The sequence below is a fragment of the Chiloscyllium plagiosum genome, chromosome 32, assembly GCF_004010195.1.
Source record: "Chiloscyllium plagiosum isolate BGI_BamShark_2017 chromosome 32, ASM401019v2, whole genome shotgun sequence".
Lineage (NCBI taxonomy): Eukaryota > Metazoa > Chordata > Chondrichthyes > Orectolobiformes > Hemiscylliidae > Chiloscyllium > Chiloscyllium plagiosum.
Window position 1 is genome coordinate 16,858,426 of NC_057741.1, and position 20,018 is coordinate 16,878,443.

Below are 20,018 nucleotides of genomic sequence, written 5' to 3' on the forward strand. Positions count from 1 at the left end.
AGACTGGATGTGGAAAAGATGTTTCCACCAGTAGGAGGGACTATGACCTGAGGACATGGCCTCAGAGTGAAGGAACAACCCTTTAGGACTGAGCTGAGGAGAAATTTCTTCAGCCAGAAGTTGGGTGAATCTGTGTAACTCACTGCCATAGAAGGTTGTGGCGGCCAAGTCATTGAGTATAAGACAGGAATAAAGGGGATTAAGGATTATAGGCAGGAGGCAGGAGAATGGGGTTGAGAAACAGATCAGCCATGATCGAATGGTGGAGCAAACTGGATGGGCCAAATGGCCTATATCTCATGGTCTTAAAAGGGACTGCAGATATGAAACTCAATTCCAATAAGTCACCTTGTGACAAGTAGTTAACAGTTTACTTTTGGAAATGGAGGATTAATTTCTAAAACATTAACAACACCTAATTTATAGATTCAAAGTTAAAAGACTTACTAATATATACATGCACGTCAGCAACCAATGTTATTTGAATTATCTTACCTAAAGTATAAACCTTTAAAAGAGCACATATACAGAAGCTACTTGACTACATCATCTAATAGAAGAAAAATAGAGCTCTTGAATAACAAAAGAGCATTTAGAAATAAATAATTCCAAATGTAGCCCTTTATAAAATTTTACAAAGAGCCCTTGGGGAAATACAAGACCACTACAGCCAACTTTGTATCCATACCGTCCTTCTTCTTCAGTCGTTTCAATTTTGCTGCCACGCCTGGTTGATGGTACTTTATTGAATGTTTCTGCAGTTCATGTACACGGCATCAACTGCATTATCCTTATCAATGCACTCTGTTGCTTCATTAAAAAGCTCAATCAACTCTGTTATGATGCTTAATGTTTAATCATTTTTTGTAGAATTGAGTTTGAGGGATTGTGGCTACCCTGACTGTGTGTTTTAAAGAGGTCAATGAAAGGACAGTGGAGCTGCGGTTTTGAGTGACAATTGAATTGATGCAGTTAGAAACAGGTTTCACCCATTAACATTGTAACATCTCCAATGGTTGCGCTGAAATGGTTTGTTGCTGTTCTACTGTCTTTGTTCCGCATGGTGGCTCTGTGGTTAGCACTGCTGCCTCATAGCGCCAGGGATCTGGGTTCGATTCCACACTTGGGTGATAGTGAGTGTACATTCTCCCAATGTCTGCGTGGAATTCCTCTGGGTGCTTTGGTTTCCTCCCACAATCCAAAGGTTTGGTTGGGTTGGATTGGTCAAGCCAAATTGCCCATAATGTCCAGGGATGTGCTAGGTGGATTAGCCATGGTAAGTGCAGGGATAGGGTAGAAGAGTGGGTCTGGGTGGGATGCTCTTCCAAGGGTCAGTGTGGATTCGATGATCTTTCACTGCAGTTACAAAAGGATACCAGGATAAGCCTTGTAAAATTCACTGACCCAAAGGTAATTGATGTATAAGCTTAGCAAGTTGATGACCTCATCATAATGATGCAAAGAAAAAAAAAGGAAGAATTTAAAATCAGGCCTCCAGCACTGCAGATTATCTTGGGGCAGGTGCTGCCAGCACAGGTGTCATGGCCAATGGGTGTGAAGTGAGAACTCACAAAGAGAGGAATTGGAAAAGGAACAAAACCAAGCTGGAAGAGAAGAGCAAACATGCCACTGGAAAATATTCTGGTCTTCCATTGTGACTGATATGGGAAAGAAACAATGACGCAAAGATGGAGATTGAGGGAAAAAAAATTACTTGATTTATATACCGATCAGTCTTGTGTATGGAACTGACTGAAACATACATACAAACCTCACATGGGTGTTGCCATTTTCAACTTATCATTTTGAATGAGCTCTGGCCTTCAGTAATTTCTGTGAGAATATGCCTTTGAGATAATGAAACACAGGAGACAGTGCATCTCCATCCCAGCCCCCGTCATTGTCTATGTCAGCATTTACCTGCTCTGCCAGCAACTGTTGCTGTTGCCTCTGCTCCCTGAATAACTGCTGCTTCTGCTGTTCCATCATATGAAGCTGATGCATTCTCTGTCTTTCTTGCTCCATCAACAACTGTTTCATCATGACTGCCTGCTGCTGGTTTCCAAGGTAACCAGGTCCTCCAGGGTTAGCAGTCATCGAGCCGGGCACTGGGACACCAGTGCCAGTGGCAGGGCCAGGGTTCTGTACAGATGCTGCTGGGCGCGAGGTTCCCACTGCACTCTGATCCTGTGTGGAAGAATGAACTGTCTCAGTGATTAGAGAACAGGCAGGCTACTACAGAGCCACAAACATGACACATTGTGAAGATAAAACATTAAGCCATGAAAAATACCACAATTGTAGTAATCCTATCCACCAACTGCCAAGTTATATACCTTATCCCTGCACATGGCAGTTTCATGAAGGAAGTGGAGTTACCATTGCATGCCTCTGCAAGAACAGCCCCCAGCAAGCTGTTTGGAAACTGGCTTCCCCCTCCATTTGCATTTGTGTAATACCTCCCCAGCAAACCTGATCAAAGTGCAAGAACTATCAGGTTGAGGTTCTGGATGTAGGTTTGCTCGCTGAGCTGGAAGGTTCGTTTTCAGACATTTCGTCACCACGCTAGGTAACATCTTCAGTGAGCCGCTGGATGAAGCACTAGTGGTGCAGCCCACTTTCTATTTATATGTTTTGACAGTTTCCAAACTCAAACATGGGTTACATCACCAGTGCTTCATCCAGAGGTTCACTGAAGATGTTACCTAGCGTGGTGATGAAACATCTGAAAACGAACCTTGCAGCTCAGCGAGCAAACCTACATCCAGGTAAAGTTAGAAAGATGATTGGTGGTGTTTTTTAAAAATTTAAACTATTTTTATTAGCTGGTAGTTTGACCTGAGAGTCATCACGCCTCAGGTGAGGGGCGAGGTTGAGAAGGAGAGTCCATCATGGTAACCTCAGCTGGTGTGGGAATTGAACCCACACTGTTGGCATCACAAACCGGCCAACTGAGTTAATCCACCCTTGTATGTCTGTACATGGGGAATGGTAGGGGTAAGTGAGGAGTGACTTGGAGATATAAAATACATCTCCCCAGTCTAACTCATTAGCAGATTACAACAACCAACATTCAAATTCCTAATCAGATTAAACCATATAATGTGTTTCAGTGAGTGGACATTTCTTAATGAACAAAGTGACTTTTTGTTGACACTGAAACCCAGGAGACTAGCATCTGTAGTTTTATCTCACCCTCTTAAACAACCATTGGCTTTACTTTACTTAACATTTGCCACTTCACTGCTGCATTCTCAATTGAAGATTAATTTTGTTCGGTGATGTTACAGTAAAATGTTATGTCTCCCCTGCCACTAGTACAATATCGCAGATCCACAAGGAGGTCTCCAGTATACTGCAGTCTTACTGACTTGTTTATTACATTTAAGTATTAACACATTGTTCAGTAAACTGAAAGGCTGACATCTTAAGAGTCACAGCATTTTAAAAAATGCGCACAGTACAAAGAATAGTTCTTTATCAAAAGAAGGCATGCATTTGTTTCAGAGGATAATTACAACCTTCACTTTTGACAACTGTGCATATGAATTTATAAAGATTGTGTCTCAAATATTAATATTTACATACATTGTATACCAGCCTGTAGCAAATCTTTTTAATATTTTGAGGTGTCATGCACATATCAGGACTTTTTTTGGTGGGGTGGGGGAAAGAGAGACGGCGGGATGGTGTTTTAAAAACGCTATTTTTATATTCATTTTGCCACCACTTTTCTTCCTATGACCCTCTTCTCCTGAGTGTGGTGGTTCATATTGTAACACAGAACCATAAAGAACTCTCCAGCACCATGTACACATGAGTCTGCACTATCAGAGGCAGCAGGTTGTTATGCTCTGTGCATTCCTGTCTTTGGTTTTATTCTTTTCCTGATGTGCATATCATTAGGAAAGCTGTATAAATTGCTTCTCGCTTAATTGCCTCAGAGAGTGATCCCAGGATTTCTGTTACTTGCTACCACACTTCGGAGGGCATTTAAGAAGCAAGAGAGGCAGGAATAATTCCTGAAATGAGTGGATTGTTTTATGAGGCAGGTAATCCTCTGGAGGTTAGAAGAGTCAGAAGTGACTTAATTGAAATAAGTAAGATCCTGAGAGGACGTGATTGAGTGGATGTTGAAAGGATGTTTCCTCTTGCAGGAGAATCTAGAACTATAGAATCCCTATAGTGCAGAAAGAGGCCATTCAGAGAATCATGTCTGCACTGGCCCTCTGAACAGCATCCCATCCAGACCGAGCCCCCTCCACCCTATTCACTTAACCCTGTGTTTACAATGGCTAATCCACCTCGCCTGCACATCTTTGGACTGTGGGAGGAAACCGGAGCACGTTCAAACTCCACACTGTCACCCAAGGCTGGAATCAAACCTGGGTCCTTAGTGCTGTGAGACAAAAGTGCTAACCACTGTATCATTGTGCTGCCCACAACATAGCAGTCATTGTTTAAAATTAAGGGGCGGGGGGGGGGGGCAATGAGGGGCGCTTATTTAAAACAGAGAAGGAAACATGTTTTCTTTCAAAGGGTTGTGAACTTTTGGAGGGCTTTTCAGGGTGCGTGCTAGGGAGAGGCTCTGCAAAGATGGAGGGAAGACATGATTGGAAAGGTGGCCCTTGAATCCCGAAGCAATGGAAAGCAAGATGATCCCTGGGAGTATGGAGCAATGGAATGCAGCGTAGTGGTTTGTGAACAGGTAGGATAGCACTCAGCATCCAAGAGCTCAGAGGACAAGCCTGCTTGATGTCATTCTGGATTCTGTAGGAACAGAATTAAATGTCAGGGTATGGACCGGAGACTGAAGAATGGAGTTCCGAGCAGTGGAAAAGGAGCAGAATTTCCTTGTGTGAGGTAGTAAGATCCAAACTATTCTGGGCCTTTTTCAAATCTTAGATAGCAATACATCACTGAGTACCTTCCTATGACTGATAAATCATCGCTCTGACAACCTAGTTTCTTGCTTACACATTTTCCTCCAATTACTTCCCCATTTGCCTATCTCTCTCTAATTTATTAGAAGCTAAGTATTTTTTTTAAATTATCAACGTTTTGAGAGTTGGTTGGCTTACTTATAAATATAGATGTCCACAAATCAAATAAAATTGACCCCATAAAACATTTAAACGGTCATTACCAAGTTTTTATATTAAACACCTGCCATAAACCTCAAAAAATGGTTCATAAAATAGATCTCTAACTTAAATTTTAATTGTAATAAAACACTTACAAAAAAACAAAATCAAGGCTTAATACACAGTTTCATAGGTAGTGATAGATAGTAAGTAAAACAGAAAAATGACAAGTACAATAAAACATAATTTTTCTCTGTCTGAAAGCTGTTCCACAATAAAGACCACAACTTTTAAATGAATGTCACCAGGAGCCTTAGTTTGAAAATCCTTTACAGAAAGTGAAGGAATTCCAAGATTTTCAGAGTGAAGGCATCTTGATGCTTTAACTGCTACACTGATTCCTGAGAAGTTCAGAAAAATCTATGGAACATCGCCGAAAGGTTATAACTCAGAACTCACTGGCTTTTGTGGTTGTGCTGCCTTTCTGAAGGAGCAATTCAGCTCCCGCCAATCACCGATCTTCTGCTTATAGCTCTGTACATTCTTCATTTACAGTGAATAATCCAAATCCCTCGTGAATGCCTTGACTGAACCTGTCTCCTCCACACTCTCTTTGGAATTGCATTCCAGATTCTAACCAAACAATGCATGAGAATGTGCGTCACCAATGCTTACCAAAACCAGTGTCCTCTGATTTGTGGTTCATCCAACAATGGAGCAAATCGCAATCTATCTGCTGTGTCCAGATCCCTTATGATTTTGAATTCAGTATCCCTATCTTTTCATTTTTCTATAGTTATGATTGTGGACCGATAGGGGTAAAGATGGTTTTCAGAACCAAGGATTGTGGTTGGGAAGATTGCACTTTTTAAAAGTAAGTTGCCTGACACTCACTATATTCAATGGATATTCAGCTGGTAACAAGTAGCTGATTGGTCTGGAGACTGATGATTATTTACCAACGACAAAGTAGCTGATTGTTTTGGGGACTGATGATTATTTACCAGTGACAAAGGTTGTTCACACTGCTGCTTTATTCAACCAGTGGGGGAGGCTGGTTTCAGATGGGCTGGCACCAGGGAGTGTTTTCAAGGTGAGGTCCATCCAGCAATAAATAGCAACTTGGCTTGTGGAGTTGTCACCAACTGTGGATGACAAGGACCATCTGCCTGCCAACAATAGAGTGTTTGGTGCTGAGAGCTGAACAGCTTGTGGGTGTGAATAATTTGGCCGAAGCCTTCTGACCTCCACAGTGGGAAGGGGGCGTGTCTCTGCAGTAAAGAAAATCCTAGAGCTTGAAGCCAGTTTCTTTTCTACACTGCAGCTTTTAACCACTGAGTCTTCAGGCGGCTCAGTGGTTAACACAGCTGCCTCACAGCACCAGGGACCCAAGTCCAAATCCAGCCTCGGGCGACTGTCTCTGCAGAGTTTGCACATTCTCCCCATGTCTGCGTGGGTTTCCTCTGGGTGCTCTGGTTTCCTCCCACGGTCCAAAGATGTGCAGGTTAGATGGATTGACCGTGCTAACGTACCCTTAGTGTCCAGGGATGTGCATGCTGGGTGGATTAGCCATTGGAAATGTAGTGTGAGTCTGACTGAAATGCTCTTCAGAAGGTTGGTGTGGAGTCAATGGGCCATACGGCCTGTTTCCACACTGCAGGGATTCAATGAATCCAACCAATACCTAAGGGAGTTTGCAGTTAATGTATCCATGCTGCATAAGAAGAAATGAACAAAAAACTTGGGGAAAAAAGAGATTGAAGAATTGCAAGTTCGGGCAAGCAAAAGGATGGTCTCTGTGAACTGTTTTTCCAGTGATTTTTTTTCTCTCCACAGATGACGTCAATGTTTTTTCTTTGTCTGTCTGCATATGTGTAGGAGGTTTAGAGAAAAGGCTCTATCCAGCAGAGTTGTATGTTGATAGTTCATAGTTGTTTACCTGGAGCTATACTCTATTTATTTGCAACAAAATCAGGTTAAGTACAGAAGCTTAGTCTATGTTTTCTGAAAGATAGAAAAACTGGGGACTTTGCACGCTTTGATAAAATCTCTAATTTTTGTGACAATTCTGGGTACAGTTTGATTTCCAATGAACTACCCCAGTGATGCATGACACTCTCAAGTCTCCTCTCAATCTTTCTGACCCACTGTAGTTCCTCATCCCTGGAGCCATTCTTGTGAATCAATTCTATGTCCCTCTCAAATGCCTTCACATTTCTTGCAATGTGTGCTTCCCAAAAATGTTGCGATACTCTAGTAAAGGTTGTATTGATGCTTTATGCAGATTTAACACAATTTCTAAGCTTCCATTGATAAGGTTCAGTATACAATATGCTTTTTAAATGCTGTTTGCAATCTGTCCTGTCACATTCAATTATCTAAAATATTTCAGTCCAGACTGGTTTGGTCTAGTGGCATGGCAGTAAACTGGAAAATGGTCTGCCCGCCTCTTCACCGTGCCCCTAGCCAACACCTCCAGATCCACGTCTGTAAAGTGGGGGGCAAGCTTCCCTTTTCTATGGGCTATGTCCTGAATGCATAGCCTCGGCACGATGGGGTCAAGCTTGCAGTGTCTGAAGTGGCGCACAGCTGGGCCTTAGACATAGCACCAGCAGCATGAGTGCTGAAAGGTGCCACAAGGGGGCGAACACCTCCTGTTGTGTGATTCCCTGAGCAAGATACCCAGCAGCCTGGCTGCAAACTCACTGAGATGAGGAATGGAGGATTGTGTGAGAAAAGTCACTGCGAGCCATGGTGGACCAGGTGGCATGAATCTCATTCTCCAATATAGTGAATATTGGAGATGCATGTTATTGTGGAAAAGATTTCTGGAAGAGTATAACTGGAACTGAGGCTGGAATATGATGGTGAGGGAACAGAGTTAGAGAAAGCAGAGCCAAGTAGTTGTTTTGTATTACAGCAGAAAAGTTTGCAAATGGCTGAGTTTGAGCTATGGTGTGTTTTAAAACCATTCCCTCATGTTGCTACTCCAATAATAGGGGCTCTCTTGTCCACTTTTGTGTTCATAGTCTAACAGACAGCATCATTGTCTGATTTCTTTTCGGGAGAGATATTGCACAATACAATGAGGGACAGGAACACGAGGCCCTAGCAACAAGAGGAAGAAAATGTCTAGGTATGAGAGATTCTTTGGGATGATGCAAGGTTCTGATAAATCTTGAGGGCAGATGTTATAGCTCCATGTGAGGAATATGTGCTTAAAGGCAATACTGGCTTTATCCAGAAATGAATTCTCTCCACTCATGAGTATCAACTTAGTCATGTGCCCACGTTTATTTTACTCTGTTACCAGTTTTGTAGTGTCACATTTGACTGAGGTAGCAAGACCTACTAGTCCCAGAGTTGTCACAAAAGTTAAAAGATTTTATAGAAATACTCGAAATTCCAATTTACCCTCTTTTAGATCCAGATTGACAAAAAACATGTAGTGGGTTTCTATACTTAACATTTAATTACAAATGAATAGATTTTAACCACAGTAAACAATTATGAATTGTTGGTGTATAACACTGGGAAAACAGTTAATGTTCCTTGTCCATGGGGTTCATTCAGATGATCCTATTGGCTGCTTCTCAATCTTCCTTCTCTGAAATCTTTTACTTGCTTGCAAGGTGCACTGGGTAACTGGTTCACACCGGTAAAAGCTCTAACAGCGGTTCAAAGCCACAGTTTACATCAACTGATGAGGTAAAATCAACTGGCTTTCCTCAGGCTTGGTGTTACCTTTTTTTACTGCAGAGAAAGGACAGCTTCTTCCTTTCTGGATGGCTGATAGCTTCTGACCCAAACATACACCTCCACAAGGTATTCAGCTACCTGGGAGCCAATCACTTAGTTGGTGCCAGGCAGAAGGACTTTGTTTTCAAAACTGGCCACCATTTCCCATAAAATCAGCTCCTTGTTACTGGCTGAATCTCCATTTGTACTTACTCCTTGGCTGCAACTCATCTATAATTAGATTTTCCCCCATAGTTTGATCAGTAAACAACAACACTTACAGTAAGTGTCAGGTAACTTGCTTTTAAAAAGTACTGCAATCCTTTCCACAAGCAAAAATGCAGAAAAAGAAGAAGATATGGCCTTTGTAACAGGAATAAGGTAAATTGATGGTGTCATCATTTAACTGACTGGGGTTGGATGCTTCCTTGTGGCAGAAGTCAAGGTCAGTTAGAGTTTATAGAGAGCAAACAGAGAGTGAACCATGTATCACAAGTCAGTAAGTAGACATAATTTGTGTAAATTATAATATGTTATAGGATGGCGCTGTCAGGAATGTGAAGTTCCAATATTATATTTTTGTAAGGAAAATTAATCTGTCTTTTAAAATGGACTCAGGGAATTTTATAAAATGGTGCCTAGAAGTCACCTGACAATCCCTGTGGACTCAACTACTGGGAGTAGATTGTACTTATCGCAAGAGACCTTTTGCAGTTCAATGAATATCTCCAAGGGTAACGAAACTCATTGATAAAGTTTCCCTGGAAGCGCAAATAGCTTTATTTCACTTAAAATCTGACAGAATGTCTGAGACAGTTAAAATGCTAATTATCTTGACTGAAACACAATGGATAGGTCTGCTAATCCATACGGAAGCAAGTTTCAATAGCTTTGGAAAAGAAACCATTACTAGTAATAAACAGTACAAAAGCCTGGCTGTGAGTAATAATTTTATGACCATGAGGGAACCATCTTGAAGCAGTTTCTGTTTCTAAAGAGAGACAGAGAAGAAGGCTGCTAGACTGCACCAGGCCTCAAAAGGCCACAATCTACAGGGCTGTACAAACCTTTACTCGCTCTCAGGATCTGTGGGAACAACTTCAGCTTTAATCCACCTGTGGGAACAACTTCAGCTTTTCAACTACCGAAACCATTGCAGCAATATCATTTCAGGAAGAGAATCTTGTGATTATATTAGAGACCGATCTCATTTTCATCTTCATATGTAACTCTGGCCTTTAGTTACTTTAAACCTTTGCACTTGTATTTTTGCTCATAACTTTCTCACTTTTTAGTTAAATAACTTTCAGCTATATTTGTATCATAAACAAATCCTCTATCTTATGAAAACATGAAGTGGTGCTGCATATTGAAAGACTCAGAAGCTATAAATGAATGAATGAATTCTTAGTTAAAAGGCCATTCTGACTAAATGTTGGGCGTGGTTGTGACAGGCAGATACACCAGAAGTTTATACCTGAAAACAAGTTACAAAAGTTAAATGTACAATAAGTGTAAGCTTTATAGTGGATATATTGCCCACGTGCATGGCTTCACAATGGAGGCATCAAATTCAAGCTGAACATCACCATCACCCTGTCATTCAAACACCTTTTTTTTTCCCCAATGTTGATCCACCACAAGAACAGTAGCCTATATTTTTTCCCTATTCAGAGCTCAGGCCTCATGGATGCTTTGGCAGACAAACTGGATAAAGGCCCAGGCTCAGAAGAAAATCAGGCCTGAGGCCTCAATAATGTTCTTTTGGATGTAAAAGCAAATTGATCCTTTTACATTGGTAAATATCTTGGCACTCATTTCTCTGATGACGGTTCTGAGGTTAGGAGACGTGGTATTGGTGAGGGTACAACTCACGGATGCTGTAGTGTCAAACACTTCCTGCCTCCACAGTGTTTGTTTCTGCAAGCTGACCTTTAGGTGAACAATTGCCATTTAGGCTATCCAGCCTAGAATCACTTAGGTTCCTGCCCAATCCTGTAATATTCAACTTAAGCATGGCCAGATATCAGGCCCTTCAGTTCCTTATGTAAGGTAAGGTGTTAACACAACTGTAAAACAGATTGTAATGCTGTGCCACATGACGTTCCAATTGCCCTAATTGTCTGCCTGCCAGTATCAGGATGGCAGCAATCATTCCAAGATACACTTTTGGAAAAACTCACACAGTGATCACCACGTCAAGCTACTGACACAACGTCATCCTGGGCAAAGCTGCAGGCAGACTTGCCTCTCCCTGTGGGGCAGGATTCAACCCAACATATACTTTAAGTGCTGCAAGAAACACTCAATATCATAAGAACATAAGAAATGGGAGTAGGATTAGGCCACCTGGCCCTTCGAGCCTGCTCCACCATTCAATAAGATCATGGCTGATCTTTTTGTGGACTCAACTCCACTAACCCGCCCGCTCACCATAACCCTTAATTCCTTTACTGTTCAAAATCTATCCATCTCTGCTTAAAAACATTCAACGAGGCAGACTCAACGACATCACTAGGCAGGGAATTCCACTGATTCATAACCCTGTGGGTGAAGACATTCGTTCTCAATTCAGTACTAAATCTGCTCCCTCTAATTTTGAGGTTATGCCCCTAGTTCTAGTTTCACCCACCAGTGGAAACTTCCCTGCTTCTATCTTATCTGTATCAGGGAGATACGACACAGCGACTTGAGCCGGTACATCTTTTCATGTCATTTGACACTTCGATGAGGTACTGAAAACTGAACAGTCACTGCAAATGGCCAATGATTGGCAACCGCCCTGCAGTCAATTATAAAATCATCAATTCACTCACGGCATCATTTCATTCTCTGCCTTTCCCTACACTCAGCAACACCTCCCCACCCCCCCTCCCCATCCCCGGCCAATGCTCACTTATCGGAACATCACTGATGGAATTGTATCAGTTATGTCAGCTGTGCATTTGGTACCCATGAGATTACCATGGCAACATCATTTTATCCTAATGGCTACTGGAGAGCTTTACATAAGATCAGGTGTGTGATGGCTTTCCATTTCGCAAGGGCTGGCAGAATTGTTTTTCAACTAGCTGTTGGAATTCTGTCTGTGAAGTGCAGGATGGGGGGGTATAGAAGGAAAAGAGAAAATTATTCATTCACAGTTACTTACAAAACACACACAGACACTTTTTTTTAAAAAGAGGTTTGCACCAGTTAATTGTCCTCATAAGATTCTGGGATAGTTATTTTAACAAGCCTGGTCCCCCCACTCCCAGAGAAGGTTACATCCCTGTCGACGTGTAAATGCTCATCGACTGCTTCATCCAGAGTGAGATCGAAGAAACAAACACAATCACCAGCTCAAATAGAAAAGGAGCAGATTGTGGACAACAGGGCGGCTGGACAGCGTGGTCTCCCTGGAGCCTACGTGGCTGGTGGGGAGGTGCACCAATTTATTGCGAGCCCCCACCACTTCCTCTGCTGTCAAAACCTCATCAGACATGGCCTCAATAGTCACCACTCTAACCACAAAGTCTGAAGCACTATTAACCACTTCATGGTTTCAAAGGCAAACCATAGCCAGGCTGTTTCTGGTGTCTTACTTCTATTTTTTAAAAAAACCCTTACGTTGCTTCAGCTATTTAAACAAAAGTCTTGTCCTCTATTTAGTTCATAAGAAACTAAGTGGAAATTGAGATATGTGTGTAGATAGAGATATTTAGAATCATTGAATTTCTACAGTGTGGAAACAAGCCATTTGGCCCAACAAGTCAAAACTAATTCTCTGAGGAGCATACCCACAGACTGACCACACATCACCCTCCCCCACCACTGTATCTTCCATGGCTAATCCACCTACCCTACACATCCCTGGACACTATGGGTAATTTAGCATGGCTAATCCACCTAACAAACACATCCCTGGACACTATGGGTAATTTAACATGGCCAATCCACCTAACCTGCACATCTATAGACTGTGGGATGAAACCCACGCAGACACAGGGAGAACGTACAAACACCACACCGATAGTCATCAAAGGTTGAAATCGAACCTGGGCCCCTGGTGATGTGAGGCCACAATGCTAACCACCATGCCGTGTTTGGGGATTAAAGAACATATATCAGAATGTCGCCAGTGGCATCAACCAGGCCTATGGGTTGTTAACAATTTGACTAGTTCCTTTCACAGAAACTAGGAGCAGGAATAGGCCATTCGGCCCTTCGAGTCTGCTCTGCTATTCAATTTGATCATGGCTAATCATCTATCTCAATGCCATATTCCTATTCTCTCTCCAAACATCTTAATGCCTTCAGTATCCAAAAGACACCTCTTTCTTGAATACTCAGTGATCCAGCCTGCAGACAAATTGCACAGATTAACTACTTTCACTGACTGAAGAAACGTTTTGAGACTGACCCCATTCTAAGCTCCTGAGCCAGAAAACCATTCTTCCTGCATCTAGGCTGTCTAGTCCTGTTAGAATTTTGTATGTTTCAATCAGATCCCCTCTCATCCTTCTAAACTCTAGTCAATATAGGCCCAGTTGAATCAATCTCTCCTCATACTGTCACCCCTGGTATTGGCCGAGTGAACCTCTACTGTGCTCCCTCTATGGCAAGTTTACTCCAAGGCTCTGTATAACTGCAGTACCACGTCACTACTTCTGAACTCAAATCCTCTTGTAATGAAGGCCAACATACCATTTGCCTTTCTGATTGCTTGCTGTAACTACCTACTTAAATAACTGGACTCTTCCCAATTTTAATACAGGTTGGTCTGCAATAAAGCATGTTTCGCCAGTACAAATTGGCTATTATGTGATTGACGAATTGTGGCTGTTGTTTGGATAACATGAACGTTTCTACTGAACAGCTATAGCAATATTCTATTAGCCATCTTCTACTGCACAATTTTCTATAGCAGTTTTCCACAGCGTTAATACAGAATGATCTGGATGCAGAATTCTTACAGCTGTTCAACCATTTGCTGACAGCAGGCTGCAACTCTTGCATTTTTACAAAGAAGGATCCCATTATGTCAGTGGAACCCTACTGGCTACAGCATTGCCACAAGCTATAGCAGGTCTGCTAACCCAGAAAACCCACTTCTATGATTGGTCCAAAATTTCCCTTGGTGAGGCCAAGAGGAGTAGAGGTTCTCCTCTAGACCTTCCAAATTCAATCTTATCTCCCCTCAAGAACATTCCAGATCTGCATCTCTTAGCTGTCAGATGCTTGGTGGCAAAGGGCCACCCACTGTACCCTCACAGGCAGCTAATCTCCCTCTCCCCATTACCACAGGACAAGAGAGATACAATGAGGCTTCAAGAATGCAACATTCAAATAAAGACTTCGGTGTTTCATATGTCCTTGGTTCTTGACCTGCCCAAAATTACTCAGGATTCATTTGTGTCAACTTCAATTCCAAACTTAGCACTAAAGAATGAAGTGAGCATCTCTTTGATGATTGGTCAAGGAAAGCAACAGTGACAAAAACGAAGGCACAGTGGCTCAGTGGTTAGCACTGCTGCCTCACAGCGCCAGGGACCCAGATTTGATTCCAGCCTTCGGCAACTGTGTGGAGTTTACATATTCTCCCTGTGTCTGTGTGCGTTTGCTCCGGATACTCCAGTTTCCTCCCAGTCCAACAATGTGCAGGTTAGGTGTATTGGGCATGCTAAATTGTCCATAATGTTCAGGGATGTGTAGACTAGGGGCATTAGTCAGGGGAAAATATAGGGGAAGGGGTCTAGGTGGGATAATGTTCGAAGGGCTGGTGTGGAGTTGTTGAGCCAAATGGTGGTTTCCACGCTGTAGGGATTTGACGATTCTAAGTGACTTTTTGTTTAGAAATGTGAGTATTATATTAAGTATAGACAAACAAATAAAAAGATGGTTCAAATGACACAGGACTCTATGGCCTGTTCCCCAGGACGCACACCAAGACAAACATTGAGTGCGCCTGGAGGACCATCAATTCAGTGAAAGACATCCTTTTGTCTGCCCGAAACTTGTCCATCTTCCAGAGCAAGGAGTTGAACTCAACCAAGTGTTGCAGGCTGCCATATTCCAGGGTCCAGGACTATGTGTTCAGGGATGCACTGAAACTTGGGGCAACTATCATCAAGGCACAGTGGGGGAAGACCACCATCTAATGTCTTTCAGCCAAAGTTAAATGGGGGTCCGTTTGGTTATTGGACCCTGAGTGCCTCAAAGGTATGTAAATATAGTCTTGTTCAACTAAGAAATACCTTTGGTTTGTTTGTTGGATAGAGTCAACTCCAATGTTTGTATGTTTCTTCATATGTTGTTGTACAGAACAGAAATGCTTTAGTGACTATGTATGCATATAAAGACATTTTTATGAATAAAGTATATTTTTGAAATTTGAAAAAATCTGTTTCCCTTTCCAAATCCTAATTCAGGATGTGGTTATCATTGACTCAGCCAACATTTCAGGGTCCCCTATACCTCGTTGTTCAGTGTCAGGATAACTCATGAATTAAAGTACTGAGTTAAGCCACTTCAGAAAGCACTTAAATGTTAACCATATGAAGGGTGGGCTTACAGTCACATTCAAGCCAAACTGGTTAGGGACAGCTGATATCCTTCCCTAACACATCAGTTACGTGTTTGCAATGTTTTTTATATTCCCGACATTTGTAATTTTCCCCACTTTACATTAGGGAAACAGAAAGCTTTTTAAACATTTAGTCAGTTTTGAAATCAGTCCTTTTTAATGTTTGTAATATTTGAATTTAGAAGTAGCCACTCCGAAAGTAGCAACTGTTATTCCATCATCAATCTCTCCTGTTCCTCCAAACTTAGTTGGGTTACTAGAACATAAGGACTGGTGTTTGATTACAATTACAATCATTTCATTTCCCTTTAGCAAACAGAGAAAAATCAGCTAGGACATTCAACCTTGATGAATGTCTAGTGTTACACCTACTGTGAAAATAAAAATGATGTGGATATCACGTGAGACTGAGGGACCAGGTTTTCTTGTGATGTGTAACATGAATGAATAAGTCATGTATGTGTAATCACATACATGAACAATGATCATGGAGGTAAGATACAGAGACTGGTAGGAGTCTGGAACATACTACCAGGGTGGTGGGGGAGGCAGGTACGATATGGGTGTTTAAGGGACTTGATGATAAGCACATGAATAGGCAAGGAATAGAGGGATATTGGAGCGAGGGCAGGCAGAAGGGATTAATTTAATTTGGTGCATGTTCAGCACAACATCATAGGCCGAAGGGCCTGTTCCTGTGCTTAAAAATGTGTTGCTGGAATAGCGCAGGTCAGGCAGCATCAAAGGAGAAGGAGAATCGACGTTTCGGGCATAAGCCCTTCTTCAGGATTCAGTTGTTGTGCTGTTCCTGTTCCTGTGCTGTACAGCTTTATCTTCTAAGCCAAGAGTTGCCTTTGGTGAAATGTTATTTGCACAACAATTTGTGTTTTTTACTGAAAATGGTGGGAAAATTGGACCAGAGGGGTGGGATGGGCAAGGTTGATGTCAAATGTTTAAGGCCAGTGGTCTTGGTCTTGAATTAACAAGCCTCTTGTGGTACAATGGTAATGTCCTTGCCTCTAGTCAGAGGGACTGGGTTCAAATCTTACTTGTGCCAGAGGTATGTCTGAGCAGGATGATTTAAAAAAAAAATTAGGTTGTGTGGTTGGAGACTCTTTCTCCACTGCTGGCTCGATTACCCAGAGAGACTGGAGCCCAGAATTCATCCGTACTGATGGGGCTGATTAACATCACTGGGGGCTTTGTAAAAGCCTGTCTTCTGAAACTTTTCCAATGTTCTTGGAGGAGTCGGCATTTAACAGTTGCCTGTTCCAGACCAACCGAATGGAGACAAGGAACAATCCTGTCCGGGATAAGATAAACAGGTGGGAAGAGTTTAAAAAAGACTCTTTTTTTAAAATGCTTACTATTGGTTAAAGGGGTTGCCTCTTTGAAACTAAAGTTACAGCAGCTCATCATAGGCCAAGGAGGAGTCAGCATTAAGAAGTTTGCTAATTTAGGAGACTTTCAACCTCCTGGGCATCAGAATGTTTGACAAGATTGTTAAGGGTCTATGTGAGCACCAGGAAGACTGTACCTGCAAATAGTTCTGGCCTCCTCAGAGAGTAAGGCCATTGGAGACCTCCTCAGAGAGTAAGGCCATTGGAGACCTCCTCAGAGAGTAAGGCCATTGGAGATAAACCGCAGCAATCTTCATACAAAGGCAGAGCATCAGACATCAGGACACTGGAGGAGAGGGAGAAGGTGCATGGAGAAGAAGCAGACACCCCTCAGATCACAGAACTAGCGGGCAGATTGATGCAAAGACACAGGGCTTTTGTACAGGGTGTTAGTGAAACCAAACCTGGAGTACTACAATTCTGGTCTCCAGATATAAGGAAGGACCTGTTTGTACTGGAAGCAGTATAGGAAAGGTTCATTAGATTGGTTCCTGAGATGTGGAAGTTGTCCTATGATGACAGACTGAGTAAATTGGGCCTGGGTAAATAAGGAGAATGAGAGGTGATCACACTGAAACGTTCAAGATTACAAACAGGCTTGACAGGGATAGACACTGGGAGGCTGTTTCCTATGGCTGGAAAATCAAAAACACAGGGACACACAGGATAAGATGCCAATCATTTAAGACTGAGAGGACATTTCTCCACCCAAGTATTGTAGATCTGTGAAATTAACTACCCGGAGAGTTGAGGTTACTGAATACATCCAATTGCATGCTAAGCAAAACTCTAGAGGCAGATGCCCTCTTTGTTGATGCTCGGCAGCACATCAGGATCTCAGTATGTGGGCCCAGAAGGCACTGGGTCCAGTGCAGCCAGATGGTACCCTGCAATACTTTGTGGCGAGGGTCTGGTTCCATTGTGTTGGTCTACTCTGCCTCTACGTAACATGACCACCCTGAGAAGTGCCAACCTTGAGAATAGTGAAACCCTAGATAGGGAGAGCCCCTCACAGGAGGAGCACAGAAGGAGAATGGATCACTTACTAGCAAATACATTGCTATTCTTTGCCTATAAATCCCTTCCCTATTAAAAACGTTCTGGAGATGGAGGAATAAGGACTTACTGAAAACAGCAAGTCCAGTGTAATTTGGAGCCAGGAAATTGTGGATCACTCAGAGGGTTATATAGAAGCATCAAAGGTTACAAGTGAGGAAAAGGTTAGCAATTTAAACTTGTTACCCTTTTCACCAGGTTTGTATCAGTTTTCCTTGTATTAGATTTCAAATCTCAAGCTGTTATTGCCAAACTTTTGAATGATTTTCAATCTTCATTGAAGCCACTATTTGGAAGTATTTGAAACAGCTGGGTGCTCTTGACGTTCTGCTTATCTGGTAGCAGCCATGGCTCAGTGACAGCACTCGAGCTTCGGAGTTTGCAGGTTGTGGGTTCAACAACAACTTCAGCAACATGGATTTAGATGTTGCCTTTTATGTGATAAAATGGGTCAAGGCTCTTCTCAGGATTCTTATAAAGTGAGATTTAATAACAAGCTGCATATGTTTGTATTGGTCAGCTGTCAAGAGCTTGGTCAAATGGGTAGGCTTTAAGGATGACCTTAAAAGAAGAAAGACAGGTAGAAAGCCATAAAGGCTGGGAGACAATATTTCAGAATTTAGGGCCTGGACAGCCAAAAGCAGGGTGCAGTGATTAAAATTGGGTCAGTCAAGAGGCCAGAATTACTAAAGATGAGGGCAGATCCATCAGAGGGATGTGGAAGCAGAGACACTTACATGGGAAGGGAGGAGGTGCCATAGAGGATTTTAGAAACAAGGATGGGGATGTTAAAATCAAGGCATTGCTTAACAGGGAATCAATGTAGGTCAGTGAGGATAGGTGTGATGGGCGAATAGAACATGGCATGAGTCAGGACAGGGGCAATGCAGATTGGGACGACATTGTGTTTACAAAAGGATAAAATGTGGGAGGTTGGCCACAAGTGAATTGGAATAGTTGAATCTAGAGACAATACAGTCAGAGATGAGGATTTCAGCCAAAGGTAGGTATTTCTTAATCAACCTGTACAGAGATGTACATACATACCTGTGGAACTGGTGGGACTTGAATCCGGGCCTCCTGGCTCACACTACTACCACACCACCAAAGCACATTTCAGTAGGACATAAGCTGAGGCCAACATGGAGTTTGTCAATGTTAGAGATGGAAATAGGTTCTCTTAACATGTAAAACAAACAAGACCAGGCCATTTGGCTCTGTCATTCAATAAGACCATGGCTGATCTGATTTTAACCTCAACTCTACAACCCTGCATATTCCCAATAATGCTTCAGCTCCATGGTAATCAAGGACTGCAAGAATTAAGAAATAATGACAGCAACGATGGGTGCTGGATCTCAACTTGGGATCAAAGATGACACAAATATCAACCTTCGATTGTTGATCGGGAAAGTGATGGAAAAGATCTTAAAGTGGAACTAAAAGCTTTGGTTTTCTCTCAGTTTAATTAAAGAAAATTTCTACTCATCCAATAAGATCACGTGGTTAAATAACTTAGCAACTGTGAAGTGGTCAAGAGTTATGTTCCTTCTAATTATTCCTGCTGCTGCCTTGACTCCAAGCTCCATGTGCAGTACGGACTCTCAAAACTCTACGTTAATATATCCACGCATCAATCGGTGAGCAGGGAGCCTCTGCACAGTCATGCATCTTTGTGGGAACATTGTTCAGCAGAGATGGTGTTGAGACACAGCCTGCATGTGAAAACCAACACTGTTTTTGATGATGTCTCCAAGAGCTAGCACATACATAAGAAACAGAAGGAGTACAAGCACAGACCCTTAAGGGAAATTGGTGCAGAATCTCTGTTCCAGAGACTGAAGCAAATAATGTAGGTCTCACCCCTATAGAGTAGCTGAGGGACAGGGGCATGTTGAAGGTGCAATCTTTTACATGAGATGTTAAGTGAGGCCTATCAATCCTTTGAAATGGGTGAAAAACATTTGAAGAGGACCAGAGAGTGCTGAACAATATTTAATCTTCAGCAAACACCTAGAATGGGTGAAGTAGTTAATATTTCACTCCAGTTTGTGAAGGTTGGCTATTTGCAATTTGCCAGTCATATCTCCTACATTACAATGGTGACAACATGTCAAAAGTACTTTATTAACTGTAAAGCACTTTGGGAAATTCTGAGGTCATGAAAGGCATCTA

At 42.2% G+C, this 20,018-nt stretch overlaps 1 protein-coding gene across 4 annotated transcripts in view; it reads right to left on the minus strand.

Annotated features, from left to right (window-relative positions):
- Positions 1-20,018, minus strand: part of maml3 (mastermind-like transcriptional coactivator 3) — a 524,196-nt gene that overhangs the window by 39,717 nt on the left and 464,461 nt on the right. For all 4 annotated transcript variants that reach the window (XM_043674113.1, XM_043674111.1, XM_043674110.1 and 1 more), the window contains exon 3: positions 1,921-2,187. In XM_043674113.1, coding sequence (XP_043530048.1) covers positions 1,921-2,187 — 267 coding nt within the window. The remainder of the gene's footprint in view (positions 1-1,920; positions 2,188-20,018) is intronic.